Raw genomic sequence first — 17,154 nt, forward strand, 5'->3', positions numbered from 1 at the left:
ATCTTGTATTGCCATGAGAGTGAGGATGTTTTTTTTTTAAAGTTAAGATTACATCATAAACTTCTTTTTCCTTTTAGAAGTCCATACTTGATGCATGGTGCTATTGCTAGGTCACTATGACTAAAACAAAAACTTATGCATTGAACATGGAGCATGCAAAGTTTTGTGATATTAATGATTTAAAAAGTCTTATTGATATCTAAATGACTCTATAATATCACAAATTTATGCATTGTGCATAGAGTACGCATTTAAGAAGTCTTATTAATACCTAAATAACTTCTAAGGTCATATATTTGTCTTCAACAATACACATTTGATATACTTTAATATGAGAAAGTATAAAATCAAATAAAACTTGAATAATTATGGCTACCATAGGAAAAAAAATATTGGAAAAAACTTTGGAACTTGAAAAAAAAAATGATTATATATATATATATATATATATATATATAATCAAAAGAAATTCATATATATATATATATATATAGATTTACTTAAATTTATTTTAATATGAAATTTTACTCTTTATTTTTTGAGTTTGATATTGTCTTTAAAAATAAATTTGGTGCGTGATAATGCAATTTTTATTTTTTTGTTAACATCACAAATGAAGAATTCTTTCTAATAAAAACCGCCAATATCTTTGCAACATTTTCTTTCATGAAAATTTCTAGCAAAAAAAATTTGAAAGCAATTCAAACCAACAAAACGTGAAACATCTAATGGAAGAAAAAACACGATTGAATGGCTGCATTGTTGTTTAATCCAGAATTTCAAAAGACCTTGGTTGACCCACCAACAATATACTCTGGTTATCGGTCTAGTTAAATTATTATTCAAAACACATGAATCAAGTCAAAGCAAAAAAGTACTATGAAAGACTAAGAGTCTAGAGTAGTTTTTTTGAATTTGGAGACTTGATTTGGTCCAAGAGGGGAGAAGTTCCAGAGTACTTGTTCCATGAGGATTTGTTGTATCATTTTTCATATTATCTCTATAGTTTTGCTAGTATTAGGTTAAGGACTTGACTTGTTCTAGGACGAGAGAGTCTCCAGAGTATTTGGAGTCTTCTTCCCCTGTGGAATTTATGGGGGATTTATCTCTATACTGAACAAAGTTTCCAATCAGGTGGTCTTGTTTGTATAAATATATTTCAATATGTTTTGAGTTCTACACTGGCACAATCCGACAAATTTGAGGAAAATGTGCCAAATAATGGCAATGATTTTGTCGTTGGATTAATCTAAAAATAAGAATATATTATCGTTCTTTTAGACTGAGGGCGTTCGACTACAAAATCTCAAAATGAGCAATTAATTTTTTTCCAATGAGCAAAAAGAAAGAGGGAGATCCTCAACAAAGATAGCTTGTTTGACACTGAGATCAGGCCACGTTCACGCGCAGTTCCAAACAAGATTCATAGGGACCCAGAAATGATGCATCGCTGATTCACACACGCACGAGATAGCAAAACTCGAACTCGTGAGGGCGTCTTGACGTTGAACTGATGAGACATTACCCCTTCAAACAATTTATTGCTGCATCACATACACATACGTTCTTGCGTACCACAAAAGGGACATGGTCGATCGTGTAAGCTGCACTCCTACCTTATCGTACTTGAAATTGGAATTAGAACACAAACTTCCACATCTGGGCGTAGTGCACCTCAACGTGGGCAGAAAGCCATCGATAATAAATCCTAGTGGCCGCAGCTGACCGACTGCAACCTTACAAATTCCAGTTACTAGACCCCGGCCTCTGATGACTGACTATCACTCCGATGGATGAGCCGCTTTCCATCGCATTGCACATTTTCATTGTTTTTCATGGCAGCGCCTTGTCAACCATGGTCGTTTGCCACTTATGGGGCGAATGCAGCCTGGATCGTGTTCACGGTTCTGGCGTTGATTCTGAAGCGCTTCTGCAGCACCCTATCGTCGATGTCGGTTCCGAACAATGCCGGCGCTATCTGCTGCACTCCTGGGTTCTGGCTGCTCAGGGCCGCGAATGCGGCTGCGATGCCGGTGCCCACGTTGAGCTGGAAATGCACCAGGCCCCGTGGGAACACGAACAAGTCTCCCTTCACGAGGATGGTGGCGAACAGAGTGTTGCTGGTACTCACGAACCCCACATACAGGCTCCCCTGCAGCACATACAGAATCTCCGTCGCTCTGGGGTGGACATGGGGTGGGTTGATGCCGCCCACCCCAAAGTCGATGCGCACCGCGGAGATGCCGAAGGTGTTGAGACCTTGGAAGTTGAACACGTTGGCAGCCGTCACGTTCACAGCGTTATAGTTGTATGTGGTTCCGGGGTTCTTCAACAAGACAGACTTGAAGTCGCCAACCACCACCTGAGCGGCAGGCTTGCAGGGAAGACCGTTGATAGTAGTAGAGGAGGCGGTGTCGGCGACGCAGAAGTCCTGGAGTGGGTCCTCGTCGGCCGCCATGGTGAGGCTGGGTACAAGACCCACCATTACCAACACAGACAGTGTTATCCACATCGAGTTCATGGTGGAGAGGGTGCAGGTCGGAGCTGATGAGACAACGGAGAGGAAGTGGAGTAAGATAGATGGACAATGGAGTAGTTGCTGCCGATGGATGTTGGGCTGTGAGGTTATAAGGATATATATGCTGCTGATCATGTGGATCATGTGGAGTGATACGGAAATAAACAGTGACGAGAAACCAAGACCAGTGTGGTGGTGGGGACAATGCAGTCCTGCAGTCACTGGAAGTCATGAATGAACGAACGAAACCAGGTTCGATGTCTTTGGCGACCACGAGTCAGCTGGTTTACGAGTGTCGGGAAAAGCATACAATCAGTCAAGTGCAAACATACAATCAGTCAAGTACAAGTTGTGTGCATGTTCTAGAGAATTGATAAAATACCTTCAACTGTATTAAGAGGTCTTTGTTGCCTTTGAAAATATCAATAATATAGACCATGTGCAAAATATCCATTATAACTAAATGACAAGTTTTTATCAATATTAAATAAATTAATTTAACAAAAAAAAAAACTTTTTTGCCCTCAAAAGAACTCGAAATTTCACAAAATATATTAGATTATTTTACAAAAAAAATATTCATTTAAATATTTAGATTATTATTAATATCATTATTTTTAAAATTAGTAACTTAAGCAATAAGTTCAAATATTTTAATAATATTATTTGGAATTCCAAGTTATTAGTAATATATAATGTAATGCATCTTTAATATTTTAGAAGCCATTTTTATATTAATTATTTCCAAATCTTTATGTAAGGAGAAATTGTAGGATGTTCCAAACTCTATAATGTTTATTTGTGTCGCTTGTTATAAAATAAAATAAAGATTTAAAGTCAATAGAAAGAAGCTAGTTTAATCTAAGTTTTATTCTATTCTAATTTTTAGACCAAAAATAATATTTGTGATGAGAAATTAGAGCCTGAATCAAGTTTGACATGTTTCAATATTTTTTATATTTTATTTTTAAAATTATGTTAGTTTAAGTTTATAATTAATGTGGTTTTGGTTGTTGGATATTTTAAGAAAAATAACACCTATATTCTATTCAACTATTCATGAAATTATATCTTTCTATAAGTCTATGAATTCTAGAATTTCTATTCATTTCTCTCAACAATACAATTATCAACCCTCCCTGATTTCTATCATTATTTGAATTATATTCAATTCAAATATGTCTTGTATAAATTTCATTTTTTTTTCTAGCTTTGAATTTAAAACTCAAATAGAGGTAAAAAAATATAAAAAATAGTGACATGTTGTTTGTAATGATTGTTTTTCAACTGCATATAAAAAAATAAAAGAATAAAAAAACACCAATAGTTATGTTTCTTATTATAAAATTTACTAGAAATTTTTTTATGTCATTGATTTGAAATAATGTACTGAGTAGAGTTTCTAATAATTTCTTGATTTTATACTATTGAATCCTACTCTAATCTAATTTAATAGGTCAAAAGAATTAAAAAAACAAAAAAACAAGAAAAAAAATGGTTTTTTCCAATAGGCATATGACTTAGCCAAATTAATCTCCAACCTTAAAAATTAAGGAGAATATATAAATTATTGATGATATTTGAAACTAATTCTTTAGTATCAAAAATATTAAGAGTAGAATTCTATAAATATTATTTTATTATTTATTTTTTGTTACTCTAAAGAAAATTTGAGTTATTATACACTTCCACTTGCTACAACCCTTTAGAGATAAAGACACTTAGTTACTAAGAAATACATAAATGAAACTAAAAAAAAAAAAGTTCTACCAAACTCTTCTTTATATTGAATATATATATATATATATATATATATATTCTTTATTCATACATGTTTTATTTTCATCTTGAAAATATAATTAATCATATCCACAAACTTGTGGTGAAAATCCACTCATAAATAGCCAATAAAAATAAATTCTTTAAAAACTTGTACCTTAGAAAAATTAAGCTTAAACAATAATAATAAATGATTATATTTCTTGGAATAATCAAAAAAATTATAAATAAAATTTATTTCAAAGTAAAATTAAAGTAAAAAAAAAGGTTGTTAAACTTAGTTCATTTTTTTCAAAAGAAGTGATAGTATCTTTTTCTGTAAAATCTTTATAAAGGTTTTATATAAAGTATTCAAAAAACTTAAGGACTCTTAATTTTATAACATAGTTTTATTTCCAACATCTTGAAGTAAAATAATATTACATATAGTTATTGATGAGAAGAAATAATCTTTTAAAATAACTATATTAAATATATTTAAATAATCTATATCAATGAAATTATTATTTTTTTATGAACAATCGATATATATATATATATATATATAGATATAGATATAGATATTTACACACATATAATTTTTCTATATAACTATTTTATAATAATAAAGATTTAATAAGTTTGTTTCTTATTTTCAATACTTTATTAAAACTTTGCTCTAAAATATTATTCATGGTAATATTTGATGCATAAAAAGACTAAGTATTTGAATATATTGAAGAATATAAAATTTAATTTTTAACTAAATACTAAGTCATAATTATAATCAATATATTTTTTTAACGATTTAGTTGAAAAAAGAAATAAAGTATTAAATATTTTCCATCTTGGTAAAAATAAGATGACACCTAACAAACCAACTTATTTTAAATAGAAATTATATCAATATATGAATTAAATAAGTGCATCATTGCTTTACAATAAATACTATAATATATCATAATGACAATAGTTATATAATTCTAAATCATTTCTTTAATATATTAAATGTAAGTGGTAATAGAACAATGCAATATAACATCCATATTAAGTTTAAATTAGATTTTAAACATTAAATTAAAATTTCTAAAATAACTCTTCAAAATACAATAATATTTGAAATAAAGAATTTAAATTTGATAACACAATATAATCCTTTTAATTTTCTAATTTATTGAAATCATCTATGAATAAATTTTTATAATTAAATATACTATTTTTCTTGCAATAGAGATAAGAAAATACAAAGTAAAAAATATTAGAACAAAATTTTATTAATATACCATGTTGCAAAATGTTAAAATAGTGATACCTTGCAGTATTAGCTAGCAATTTTAAATATTGAAAAAATAATAAAACATCTAAAAACATCTTATGAAAGATATTAAATAAATTTAGATAAATTTGGTATTATACTAATGGAACAATAATTGAAAAGCCTTATAGGTGCAAAATATAGATTGAAAGAGCAAAGTGGTTATATTATAATTAACAATAACAAGAAAAGTAATGTTTTAAAAAAAATCTAATATAGATAAGTAATAATAATCTTTATTATAGTATATGTGATCCTAATAAATAAATGACTAGTTAGTTTAGTATTAACTTTTATTATTTTTATTTATCAACTTTTAATTATAATATATTTTTGATCTAATGATGTTAACAAAGATTTCATAAATAAGATATAAGTAAGTTAAAAATAATTTAGGAGTAAATTAATTTCAATCTAAATTTTTCATACTTTTGATCTTTATAAGTATTATAAATTCTTACAGATTAAGGTATATAAATAAATAATAAATTCTCATTAAAAAATGTGTTTAAACACTGTGGTGTCCTTATTTTGGCCAAAAAAATATTTTCAAGGCTTATTTGATGGCCAACAATCTTAATTTCGGATTTTAATACTTGAATCAATCCATATTATTGAACTTTGTTTAGATTACTTGGAATTCAAGGATGGAGATGTAGTTGTTACTCTGAGAACTTAGAGCAAGAGTGTAAAAAGATTCATGGACTCATTTGGTTAGGGCCTCTTCATTTTTATTGATGGATAAAGCCATGCCAATTTTTCAATAAGTTTTGTAAGTAGCTTCATTCTTTTTTAGTTTTTTCTTCTATATTTTAAAATTAATTCCTAAAAATTTAGATGAAGATAGATTTATTATTTTTTTTTATTATTTTTTTGAATTTTTTGGACATAAAAAATTTGAAACTTAGACTTTGGATAAAGAATAATCTTTCAATTTAGTAAAAAACAGTATATTACCTTTATGCTTTGGTAGCTCAATTTTGGAAGACTTTCCTTCATTTCTTATAATCTAAAATGTAATAATAGTTATTTTTTTATAATTGTGATAAAATCTAGCTTTTAAAAAGCTAAAAATTGATTACATTGGAGCTGAATTGTGATAGAAGTGCTGATTCTTGTAGTAGAGAGTTTAGTGCCTTAAAAAAAATTCAACTTTGAAGGACAAGCTCAAAAGAATTAAAGGAAAAATAAAAGGCTCAATTTCTAAGAAAATACTCCATTTGAGGTCACAATTTTAGTAAGCTTGGGTTTACTAAAGGACAATAAAAAACCAATTAGTGGTACTCCAATTTATGAAAGGAGGGCTATTGTCTTGCCAAAGTAAAAAAATCAAAAAAAAATTAAAAATTTTCAAATAATATCATTTATTAAATATTAAAAAATTAATCATGTATTTTTGAATTTAATAGACATGACATTATATTTAAAATATCCATACCTAGTTTAAAATAGAATCTTCTATTTATCTCTTTTTTTAATATATACAAAGTTTTATGCTTTTTGTAGATCTATTTTGGTATAGATCTTTGCTTGATTCAATTGATTAGGAAGTTTCAATATCAAAGGTAGAGGATATCTATTTTTAATGGTGTTCTTATTGAATCTTTAATAATTTACATACATCCACAATGATTTGTCTTTCTTCTTTACAAATAAAATAAGAATGCTTGCTAGAGATTTTAAATAACATATGAAGCTCTTAGCTTAATTCTTGTCAATGTATTACGTAAGTACAACCAACTTTTTTTGTAATAAACTATAGATTGGTCCAAATAGAAATTGAATTCTTTTTCAAAGATCAATTAAATATTATAAGAATAATACAATAGAAGGATATTTGTATTTTTTTTTCAAACATTTCTTGGTAATCTTGATATTTGCTTAGAATGCCACTTAGATTCTTTCTACCATCAAAAATAGATGTGGCATAACTAACAAAAAATGATTCTTCTTTTGCCACATACATAAAAGCTTTTGTATCTATTTTTAAAGACTTAGTTATATTGGACTTATAATTTATACTTAAATAATAGAAGTCCAAGTTATGCTATAAAAAAATCAAGATTACAAGAAATCCAATCTATTCAAGGATTATATTTTTTAGCCATAATAAATCTAAAATGAGTAGATTTGAAAGAAATTTAATAATAATAAATATTATTAAGTTATTATGATAATTAGTTATTACATCTAAATAAAAAAAAATATGGATATTATTTTTAGGAGATAATAAATGATCATTTATGACTTCTAGATGTATAAATTTAGCTTTTTTGACTAAAGGTATTTTTTAATATTTAACAAAATCTTTGTCTATGAAAGAAACTGAGTCTTTTGAATCTAACAAGGTAAAGTCTTTGTTATTTTTCGGTCTTAAACAAACATCTATTGTAAAGCAAGGTGATGTATTTGAAAAGTGAATAAGATTTGTATTGGATGTTGCACAAGATTTCAACCATGCAAGTCTCTATTATAGTTGGACAAACATATTTTCTAACACATTATCTTCTTTAGCAATCATACTCCTTATTTTGTGATTGCATTGTTTCTTAAGATAATATTGAATAGTATGCTTAGGTGTCAAGGACAAGAACTCGATGAAAGCTAAAGAGTAAGTGAGACTTTTCTCAAAGAAATAGGACAAAATAGAAATATGTATATTAAGAAAGAAATTAGAATGGCTATTGCCAAAATACAAGAAAACTAGAGACCCTTGAAACTAGACTAGAAGCAAGAAAGGAGTTGACAATAGTGAAGAGGGCTTCACTCTTGCCTCTATATATACTATCTAACTAGAAGCTACGTGGCGATGTTCTATAAGACCTCCAATATATGTTGACTTTCTAGGCCACATGCCTTTGCTTGCAAGGCAAGTTTTCTATGGAAGGACCACGTAGTTAGCTTGTTCTTTAAGCTTCCAACATGTGTGGTACATGGCTAACTTGTTGACCAAGTTTCTAACCTAAAAGTCAACTATAGACTCCTATAAAGTCAAAGCAGCGTCTATGAAGCTTCTAAGAAGCTTCTCTAAAAGATATTATACAATTAACCTACTTTTATCTACTTTTACATACTTTTATCTATTCATATAGGTAATTATATGTATGTCCGTGACATTACCCCCCCTTCTAAGGACGAGTTCTACGAGGAGCGGTGATTATATATTGAGAAAATCTAATATGCGGCGAATTGTATTTGCTACATATTCTGATCTTTGTTCTCTTCGAAGATAGTTGATGGGTCCTCTTAGCCATCGATAGTGTCCCATTCCAGGGCGAGAAGACCACCCTGTTATTTGATCACTGTTGAGGCCTTCATAACTTCCTTCAAATAATACATTTGAAACACCATCAGGAGTCGTTCCTATCTCCAATAATATCACCAAACATCGAGAATCTCTTCCAAGGTCGTGATACCAAATGCGTTGTATCTCACCATCTATTCGAGGAAGAACATGTCGTTCTTGAGGATCTTCATCTCGGTTGCGTCGTCTTGAAGGTTGTGACAATCGCAATGTCTCATCCGGTAAGTCAGCAAACGAAGGTTCTTGAGTTGAATCCGCTGGTTGTTGGCTCTCCATCTAATTAGCGTCACAAATGCAAAGAAGTTACAAACAAGGATAGGAAATTGAATGTTATCTTGCCTCAATCTTGTCTCTTTTATAAGAGAGGTTTTCATCTTGGTTTTGATGGATGTCGTTGATGAAAAACTTTGACTTTAGCTGATGCATTTGCTAGTTTCCTGGATGGCTCCAATGTGCATTCACTAATATCATATCCGCGCCAATGAACAAGATATTCCAGCTTATTTCGGCGCCGCCTTGAGTCTAATATCTCTTCCACCTCAAATTCTTCATTATTATCTACTTCTATAGGAGGCGGTGGCATTTGTTTTCTTCCTTGTATATCCACTGTCTTATATGGTTCAAGAAGAGACACGTGGAATACAGGATGGATCTTCATTGACTCCGGTAGATGTAACCGATATGCAACTGGGTTGATCTGTTCAGAAACAGAAAAGGGGCCAAGCCTACGATAGTCCAATTTGTCACAAGGTCGAGTGGTCTTGATATTGCGACGAAGTAGCCATACCTTATCACCCACGTTGAGTTGTGGTTGCTCTTTACGATATACATCTGCATTTATCTTTTGTCGTTCTTGAGCTTTCTTCAACTGCGCCTTCATTATTGCATGTAACTCTGACAACCGATTTGCCATATCTTCTGCTGCAGGATTATCAACTTTTGAAAAATCAAAAGTATCAAGTCGTGGATGATAGCCATAATTGGCAAAGAAAGGTGTTTGTTGCGTGGAAGAATGTACTGTATTATTATAAGCAAACTCTGCCAATGGCAGAAGGATTGTCCAATCATCTTGTTGGTAGTTGATGGTACACCTTAAATACTGTTCCAAGACTTGGTTTACACGCTCTGTTTGTCCATCAGTTTGAGGATGGAAAGCTGAAGATAGCTTTATGTCCACTTTTAAAATCTTGAAAAGAGTCCTCCAGAATCTCGACACAAATTGAGTTCCCCTATCCGATATGATATCTTTAGGTAATCCATGATAGCGATAGATATTATCAATGAAAAGCTTAGCTGTTTCTTCACCTGTGATAGATTTTGTATATGGCATAAAATGTGCCATCTTGGTGAAACGATCTACTATCACAAATATAGAATCATAAGATCTTGAGTTTGGAAGATCTGTGATGAAATCCATAGAAACAGAAGACCATGGTTGTTCTGGTATAGGTAATGGCTGAAGAAGTCCGTAAGGTCGATGTCGAGGAATTTTTGATCTTGAACAAATATCACATGATTGTACAAAGTCTTTGACTGACTTCCACATTTGTGGCCACCAAAAATCTCTTGATATGAGTTCCAGAGTCTTATTATATCCAAAGTGACCTGCTGCTGGAAAGTCATGACGTGCTTGAAGAACACGCAAACGTGCTTTTCCTTCTGAAACATATAGGCATCCTTCAAAATATAATAGATTATTCTTGAACTCGAACTTAGAAGAATCCTGAGACTTGGAAGAATTATTCTCGATATCATGAACAAGAGGGTCTGAGGACATACTGGACTGGATTTGCTTGAGAAAAGTTGAATCAACAGTCAATGTTGATTTCACTGCTCTGAGATGAAATTGCTCCGGTTTCAAGAGGACCGTTCTTTGTTGCTCAAAATCTGCATCTCCTTCTTTTGGTGCAAAATAAGAACGTCTAGACAGGGCATCGGACAAACCTTGTTGTTTTCCTGGCCGATAAGTGATAATGAAGTCGAATCTTGACAAAGACATACTCCAACGAGCTTGACAACGATTCAACACGCGTGCTGACATGAAATACTCGAGGTTCTTGTGATCTGTATACACAGTGACTGGACTAGAAGCACCTTCTAGATAATGACGCCATTCTTGAAAAGAATCCACGATTGCAAGAAGTTCTTTATCGTGGATCTCATAATTGATCTCGGCTGCTGAGAATTTTCTTGAATGAAAAGCTATCGGATGAAGTTTGTCATCTGTTCCCATTTGTGATAAAACTGCACCCAAGGCAAAATCCGATGCGTCTGTTTCCATAAAAAATACCTTGGAAAAGTCAACACGATATAAGACTGGTGCAGAGACAAACGATGTCTTCAAGGCTTCAAATGCTGCTTCCGCTTCTTGATTCCATTGGAATTTATCTTTACTAATCAAGCGTGTAAGTGGAGCTGCAACTCGTGAGAAGTCTTTGATGAAGATCCGATAGTAATTGGCAAATCCCAAGAAACATTGGACATCTCTTACAGTTTTTGGAATCTTCCAATCCATGATTGTTTGGACTTTCTTAGAATCCATCATAAGACCATCATTTGAAATGATGTATCCTAAAAAGTCAACTTGAGTAGTGTGAAATACACACTTTTCTATCTTGGCGTACAATCCTGCATCTCTAAGTTTTTGTAATACTTGACGAACATGTATTTCATGTTCTTCAACATTCTTAGAATAAATCAGGATATCGTCTAGGTAGCAGACGACAAAATTATCTAAGAATTCACGAAATACATCATTCATGAGATGTTGAAAAGCAGCTGGTGCATTCGTGAGTCCAAAAGGCATGACATTGTATTCAAAGTGTCCGTACCTGGTTCGAAACGCAGTCTTCCATTCATCTCCTTCTTTGATCCGTACTAGATTATATGCTCCTCTTAGATCTATTTTTGTATAGATCTTAGCTTGATTTAACTGGTCAAGGAGTCCTGATATCAAAGGTAATGGATATTTGTTCTTGATTGTGATCTTGTTGAGTCCTCGATAGTCAACACACATTCGTAAAGATCCATCTTTTTTCTTTACGAATAAAATTGGAGCTCCTGCTGGAGATTTTGAATGGCGTATGAAATTCTTCGCTAAATTCTCGTCAATATATGTCTTGAGTTCAGCCAACTCATCTTGCGATAAACTGTAAATTGGTCCAAATGGTGGCTGAGTTCCTTCCTTGAGATCAATTGAACAATCGTATGGGCGATGCTCAGGAAGAATATCTGCATTCTTTTTCTCAAAAACGTCTTGATAATCCTGATATTGACTTGGAATGCCACTTGAAGTCTTTACGCTTTCAGAAATAGGTGCAGCATAAATAGCAAAAGTCGATCCTTCTTTTGCTGCGTGTATAAATGCTTTTGCACCTATAAGTGCGGGTTTTACTATACTAGACTCATGGTTTTTTACTTGATTAATAGAACTGTTACTAATGCTCCGAGGAAAATCAAGTTTACGAGAAATCCAATCTATTCGAGGATTATATTTTTCTAACCATGATAAGCCTAAAATTACCGGATTAGAGGGAGATCTAATTATATTAAAAATTACGCAACTACTATGACCATTTATTACTACATCTACAGGAAGTGTTTCGTGAGTTACATCTCCAGAAGACAACGGACGACCATCTATGACTTCTACGTGTACAGGTTTAGTTTTTTGTATTAATGATATTCTATGACATCTAGCAAATTCTTCATCTAAAAAACAAGCTGAGGCTCCTGAATCTATTAAGGCACAGGCTTTGTAATTATTAGGTCCTAAACACACATCTATTATAAAACAAGGAGATGGTTCTGAGGAGAGGATAGGACCTTCATTAGAAGTTGTACAAGATTCCAGCCGCACGGTCCCTATTGTAGCTGGACGTACTCGTTTTCCGACATACTGTCTTCTTTGACAGCCGTACTCCTCATTTTGTAGTTACGTCGCTTCTTTGGACAATGTTGAGCAGTGTGCTTAGGTTCTCCACAATATAAGCACAATCCTTCTTGTCGACAACGAGAATTTTCTTGCTCAGTAAGAGGTTTGAAACGTACCGCATCAATTTGCATATCCTCTACTTCTGAAGGTATGTGTTGAGGAGACGTCGATGTTGCCATTGAATTGTAGTAACGTTGAGGCCTACTTGTGCGACTCTCGGATCGAAATTCAAAAAGTCGATTGTCGCATTTCACAGCAAAGTCAATTGCTTGACTCAATGTTTGAGGATCAGGTAAATTAAGCATCAATTTCTTTACCTCATATTGTAATCCGTAGAGAAATTGACTCACAAGTGCGGCATCATCCCACTTGATATCAGTTGCAAGTTGTCGAAATTGCGAAGCATATAATATTACTGATCGATTGCCTTGTCGCAAAATACGGATCTTGTTGGTTGCAACACGAATTGCATCATTTTCTCCAAACATGGATCGAAACTCCGCCAAAAAAGCCTCCAGATTATCCAATATTGGATCTCGTCGTTCAAGAAAAGATGAAAACCATGACAATGCTGAACCTGAAAGAAGTGTACCAATGAATCTAACTTGTGACCCTGGAGTTGGATAGCTCTGGGGTTGAAGTTCAATCACTAATTGGACCTGATTGATGAATCCTCGAAACTTGGATCTGGTACCATCAAACTTCTCGGGCAAGGCCACTCTCGGTTCTCTAACACTCGAAGGGTGTTCCATTCTGGGAGAAGGGACATGGTTTGGTGCAGATGTTGAAGCAGCCCCAATCATCTCTATATCTTCACTTCCTACCATTCTTGTTGCTCCTTGTGGTGGTAAATTGAGTTGATGCATCGCAAGCATTAACTCCCTCAATTGTTCTTGCATCTGTGCCATTGCACTCTTCATTTCAACAAGCTCTGCCATAGTAGCACTTAGAAAAGAGAAGATGTCTAATAACGCTCAAAACAAATAGAAGAGAGGAATTGATAACAAAGAAAATACTAAGAACAATATCAGTTTAAAAGAGGGTAATCCGCAACTTCTAATGCGCTTATGTCTTATCAAGAAAAAGGGGTAATCCACTCTTAATCAAGAAAAGACAAAGCTCTCATATTGTAAGTGTACTCTTGTCAATCTGTCAAGGACAAGAACTCGATGAAAGCTAAAGAGTAAGTGAGACTTTTCTCAAAGAAATAGGACAAAATAGAAATATGTATATTAAGAAAGAAATTAGAATGGCTATTGCCAAAATACAAGAAAACTAGAGACCCTTGAAACTAGACTAGAAGCAAGAAAGGAGTTGACAAGAGTGAAGAGGGCTTCACTCTTGCCTCTATATATACTATCTAACTAGAAGCCACGTGGCGATGTTCTATAAGACCTCCAATATATGTTGACTTTCTAGGCCACATGCCTTTGCTTGCAAGGCAAGTTTTCTATGGATGGACCACGTAGTTAGCTTGTTCTTTAAGCTTCCAACATGTGTGGTACATGGCTAACTTGTTGACCAAGTTTCTAACCTAAAAGTCAACTATAGACTCCTATAAAGTCAAAGTAGCATCTATGAAGCTTCTAAGAAGCTTCTCTAGAAGATATTACACAATTAACCTACTTTTATCTACTTTTACATACTTTTATCTATTCATATAGGTAATTATATGTATGTCCGTGACATTAGGTTCTATATAATATAAGCTCAATCCTCATTGACAATGTCAAGTCTTTTTTTTATTCAATAAAAGGTTTGAAATATATTATATAAATTTACATAGGTTCTAACCATAATGGATAAGTTTTTAAAAATTAAAAAATTGTCATTATGACTTTTCTTATACCTCTCCAATCAAATCTTTGTTTTTAGGGTTTTTTTTTTTAAAAAAAAAATTACATTCTATGGCTTAAATAAAAAAAATTATTTCATAAAGTTTGCTTTTGATATTGCCAATAATAAATCTTTGATATTATCTTTTAATCCATATTAAAATTAATTAATAAAAGATTTGTCATTTCAATCTATACCGTAAATAAGGTTTTAAAATTTAGTAGCATATAAGATAATTGACCATGATTCTTGTCATTTATCTTACATGCTATTAAATTTTTAAAAAATAATCCAATTATGTATATTTATTACAAATATATTATCTACTAATATATAATAAATTAATATTAGGATATTATAAAAATAATGAATTTTTTTATTATAAAGATAGAAATTATAATATTTTAAATAATTAAAGACCAAATTCCTACTAAATACAAATTATTAAATATATGCCAAAGTCATTCTATTGATATTACAATTAGTAATTATAAAAGTAATACATCTTAAATAAAATATATTTCTATTACTAAACTTTATTCTAAACAAGAAATAACACAAGCACATTCATAAGAATCATGATTTTATTTTTCTGAAGAAATTTAAAATATTACAATAGAAGAAGTTGTTAAATCTTCTCAATTTGATGATATAAAAAAAAAAAAACGTGTCAAACCTTATAAATATATTCTATAAATTCAATCTAGCATTAAAGCTTAAAAGCAATTGATTTAACTTTGTAACATAGAGATGTTATAAAAAATTAATATGACTACAACAGATACACAAGTTTGGATAGGCTCAAATGTCTACCAATAACAAAAGAAAACTTTTAAAAACCTAAATCAAAAAAATGTCTGGTTTAAGTCAAATGTCTTATTTAAAACAAATGACAATAGGGAGTTGCAGTAAACATGTAGAGATAACCAGTTCATACATTAAGACGCTTAATTTCTTATGTGTCTGTTGCAAGCAAGATACATAAAATTTAATCAACGAATATCCTGTTTTCTATTTTTATTTATAAATAAATAAATAAAAACTATCTTTTAAACACCTACGATTTCTATTGAAATGGGAGCAGCTCGGCGCTCCCACCTCCACTGACTCATTGCGGAGTCAACACAGCTCCGGAATCAAGGGCTCAGCCATCGCTACTCATCCTCAGATGTTCCCTGGTTCGTCTCCGATTCTACTCCCTGGCCCATCGAAGTAAACTATTTGAGTGCATCATCCTCAAGAGCACCATGGTCAATTCAAGTTTAAGCTCAAAATCTGAGAAAGCTTAATGATATTCGATTTTGACTGCGGGAGTGAAATGATGCTGCACTCATGCGGCTGATGACGATTCTCTGACTTTAGAAGACCAATATTAATGCAACTGAGGCGCGGAGTCGTCAAGCATTCGGCAAATCCACAATGTCTCCAATCTCGCGGAGACACCCAATGCCTGCAGCGCTACTCAGGCGCTTGAGTCGTCTAGATATCCGCTGCGTAAACGCAAATTATGCCGCTGCTCTCCATCAATGCTCTGACTTTAATTTGGGGGCGTCCCCGAAACTTATTGCAGCGGCGGCCATCGCGCGTGGTCATAGTCGATGTCGTCGAACGGTGACAAATTTGCACACCAGGGTCAATGGACACACATCATGGTTGGAAAGGAATTATGTTTTGTGAATTAATCCAGCTCCGTGTGAAGAGTTCACAGAACATCAAATCTGCATTTCCTCTGTTGTAAGTCACCTCATCATCCCAAGTTTCTCGGATGAGACAGAGAACCGCCACTTAAAGGTGGATAGAGAAAATCAACCTGACCTCCGCAATGGCTTGTAGATAGTTGACAAGAAGATACTATTCGATGCACCTACTTATCCTGTGACGATAAGAGAATGCAGCATGCTGTGTTGTGGGGGCGCGGGATCTCCAGTGGGATCTCCAGTGGGATCTCCATGGTGCAATATCGTCATCAAGAATGCATAAACTCATCATCGATGCAAAAGAAAAACCTCTCTAGTGATCATTGAAGCACCCGTTTGTAGCAGAAGACACCCTTCGAGGCAGGCCTTGAAGGATGCAACTGTCCCTGAGCCGGGCACGACGTCGGCTGTGCATTTCACGTAGGATAGGTGATGGTTGTGGTGCAACGCTATCTATATATATATATATATATATATGACTTTTTAAATATCTACTGAAATACAATTGTTAAAAGGTGACTATTAACTTCATTCAATTTCCTAATTGACTAAATTCTAATTTATATGTGATCTGTTAAGTTTTTTGAAACGTTATTATTTGTATTTTTTCAAATATTTTCTAATTAATGAGTGAATTTTATTTAATTTATCTTAAATATTTGTCAAAAGACTTATTTAAGAATATCTCAAAACATTCAATCAACTATATATTAGATTTTCACAATATTTGTAATAATTTGATATCATAGTTCATTTATGTTAAAATAAACTTAGACAAAATATATATATATA

At 32.4% G+C, this 17,154-nt stretch overlaps 1 protein-coding gene across 1 annotated transcript; it reads right to left on the bottom strand.

The window, feature by feature from the left end:
- Positions 1–1,471: 1,471 nt before the first annotated feature.
- On the bottom strand, positions 1,472–2,598 carry LOC112281177 (putative germin-like protein 2-1). The gene has a single exon (XM_024517417.3). The coding sequence runs from the start codon at positions 2,519–2,521 to the stop codon at positions 1,871–1,873; it is 651 nt and encodes a 216-aa protein (XP_024373185.2). The 5' UTR covers positions 2,522–2,598; the 3' UTR covers positions 1,472–1,870.
- Positions 2,599–17,154: the final 14,556 nt, after the last annotated feature.

This window comes from Physcomitrium patens, chromosome 4 (genome assembly GCF_059467195.1).
Source record: "Physcomitrium patens ecotype Gransden chromosome 4, ASM5946719v1, whole genome shotgun sequence".
Classification (NCBI taxonomy): Eukaryota; Viridiplantae; Streptophyta; class Bryopsida; order Funariales; family Funariaceae; genus Physcomitrium; species Physcomitrium patens.

Excerpts from the sequence above, each read along its gene's own strand:
- LOC112281177 (XM_024517417.3), bottom strand. The coding sequence starts at position 2,521 with ATGAACTCGATGTGGATAACACTGTCTGTGTTGGTAATGGTGGGTCTT.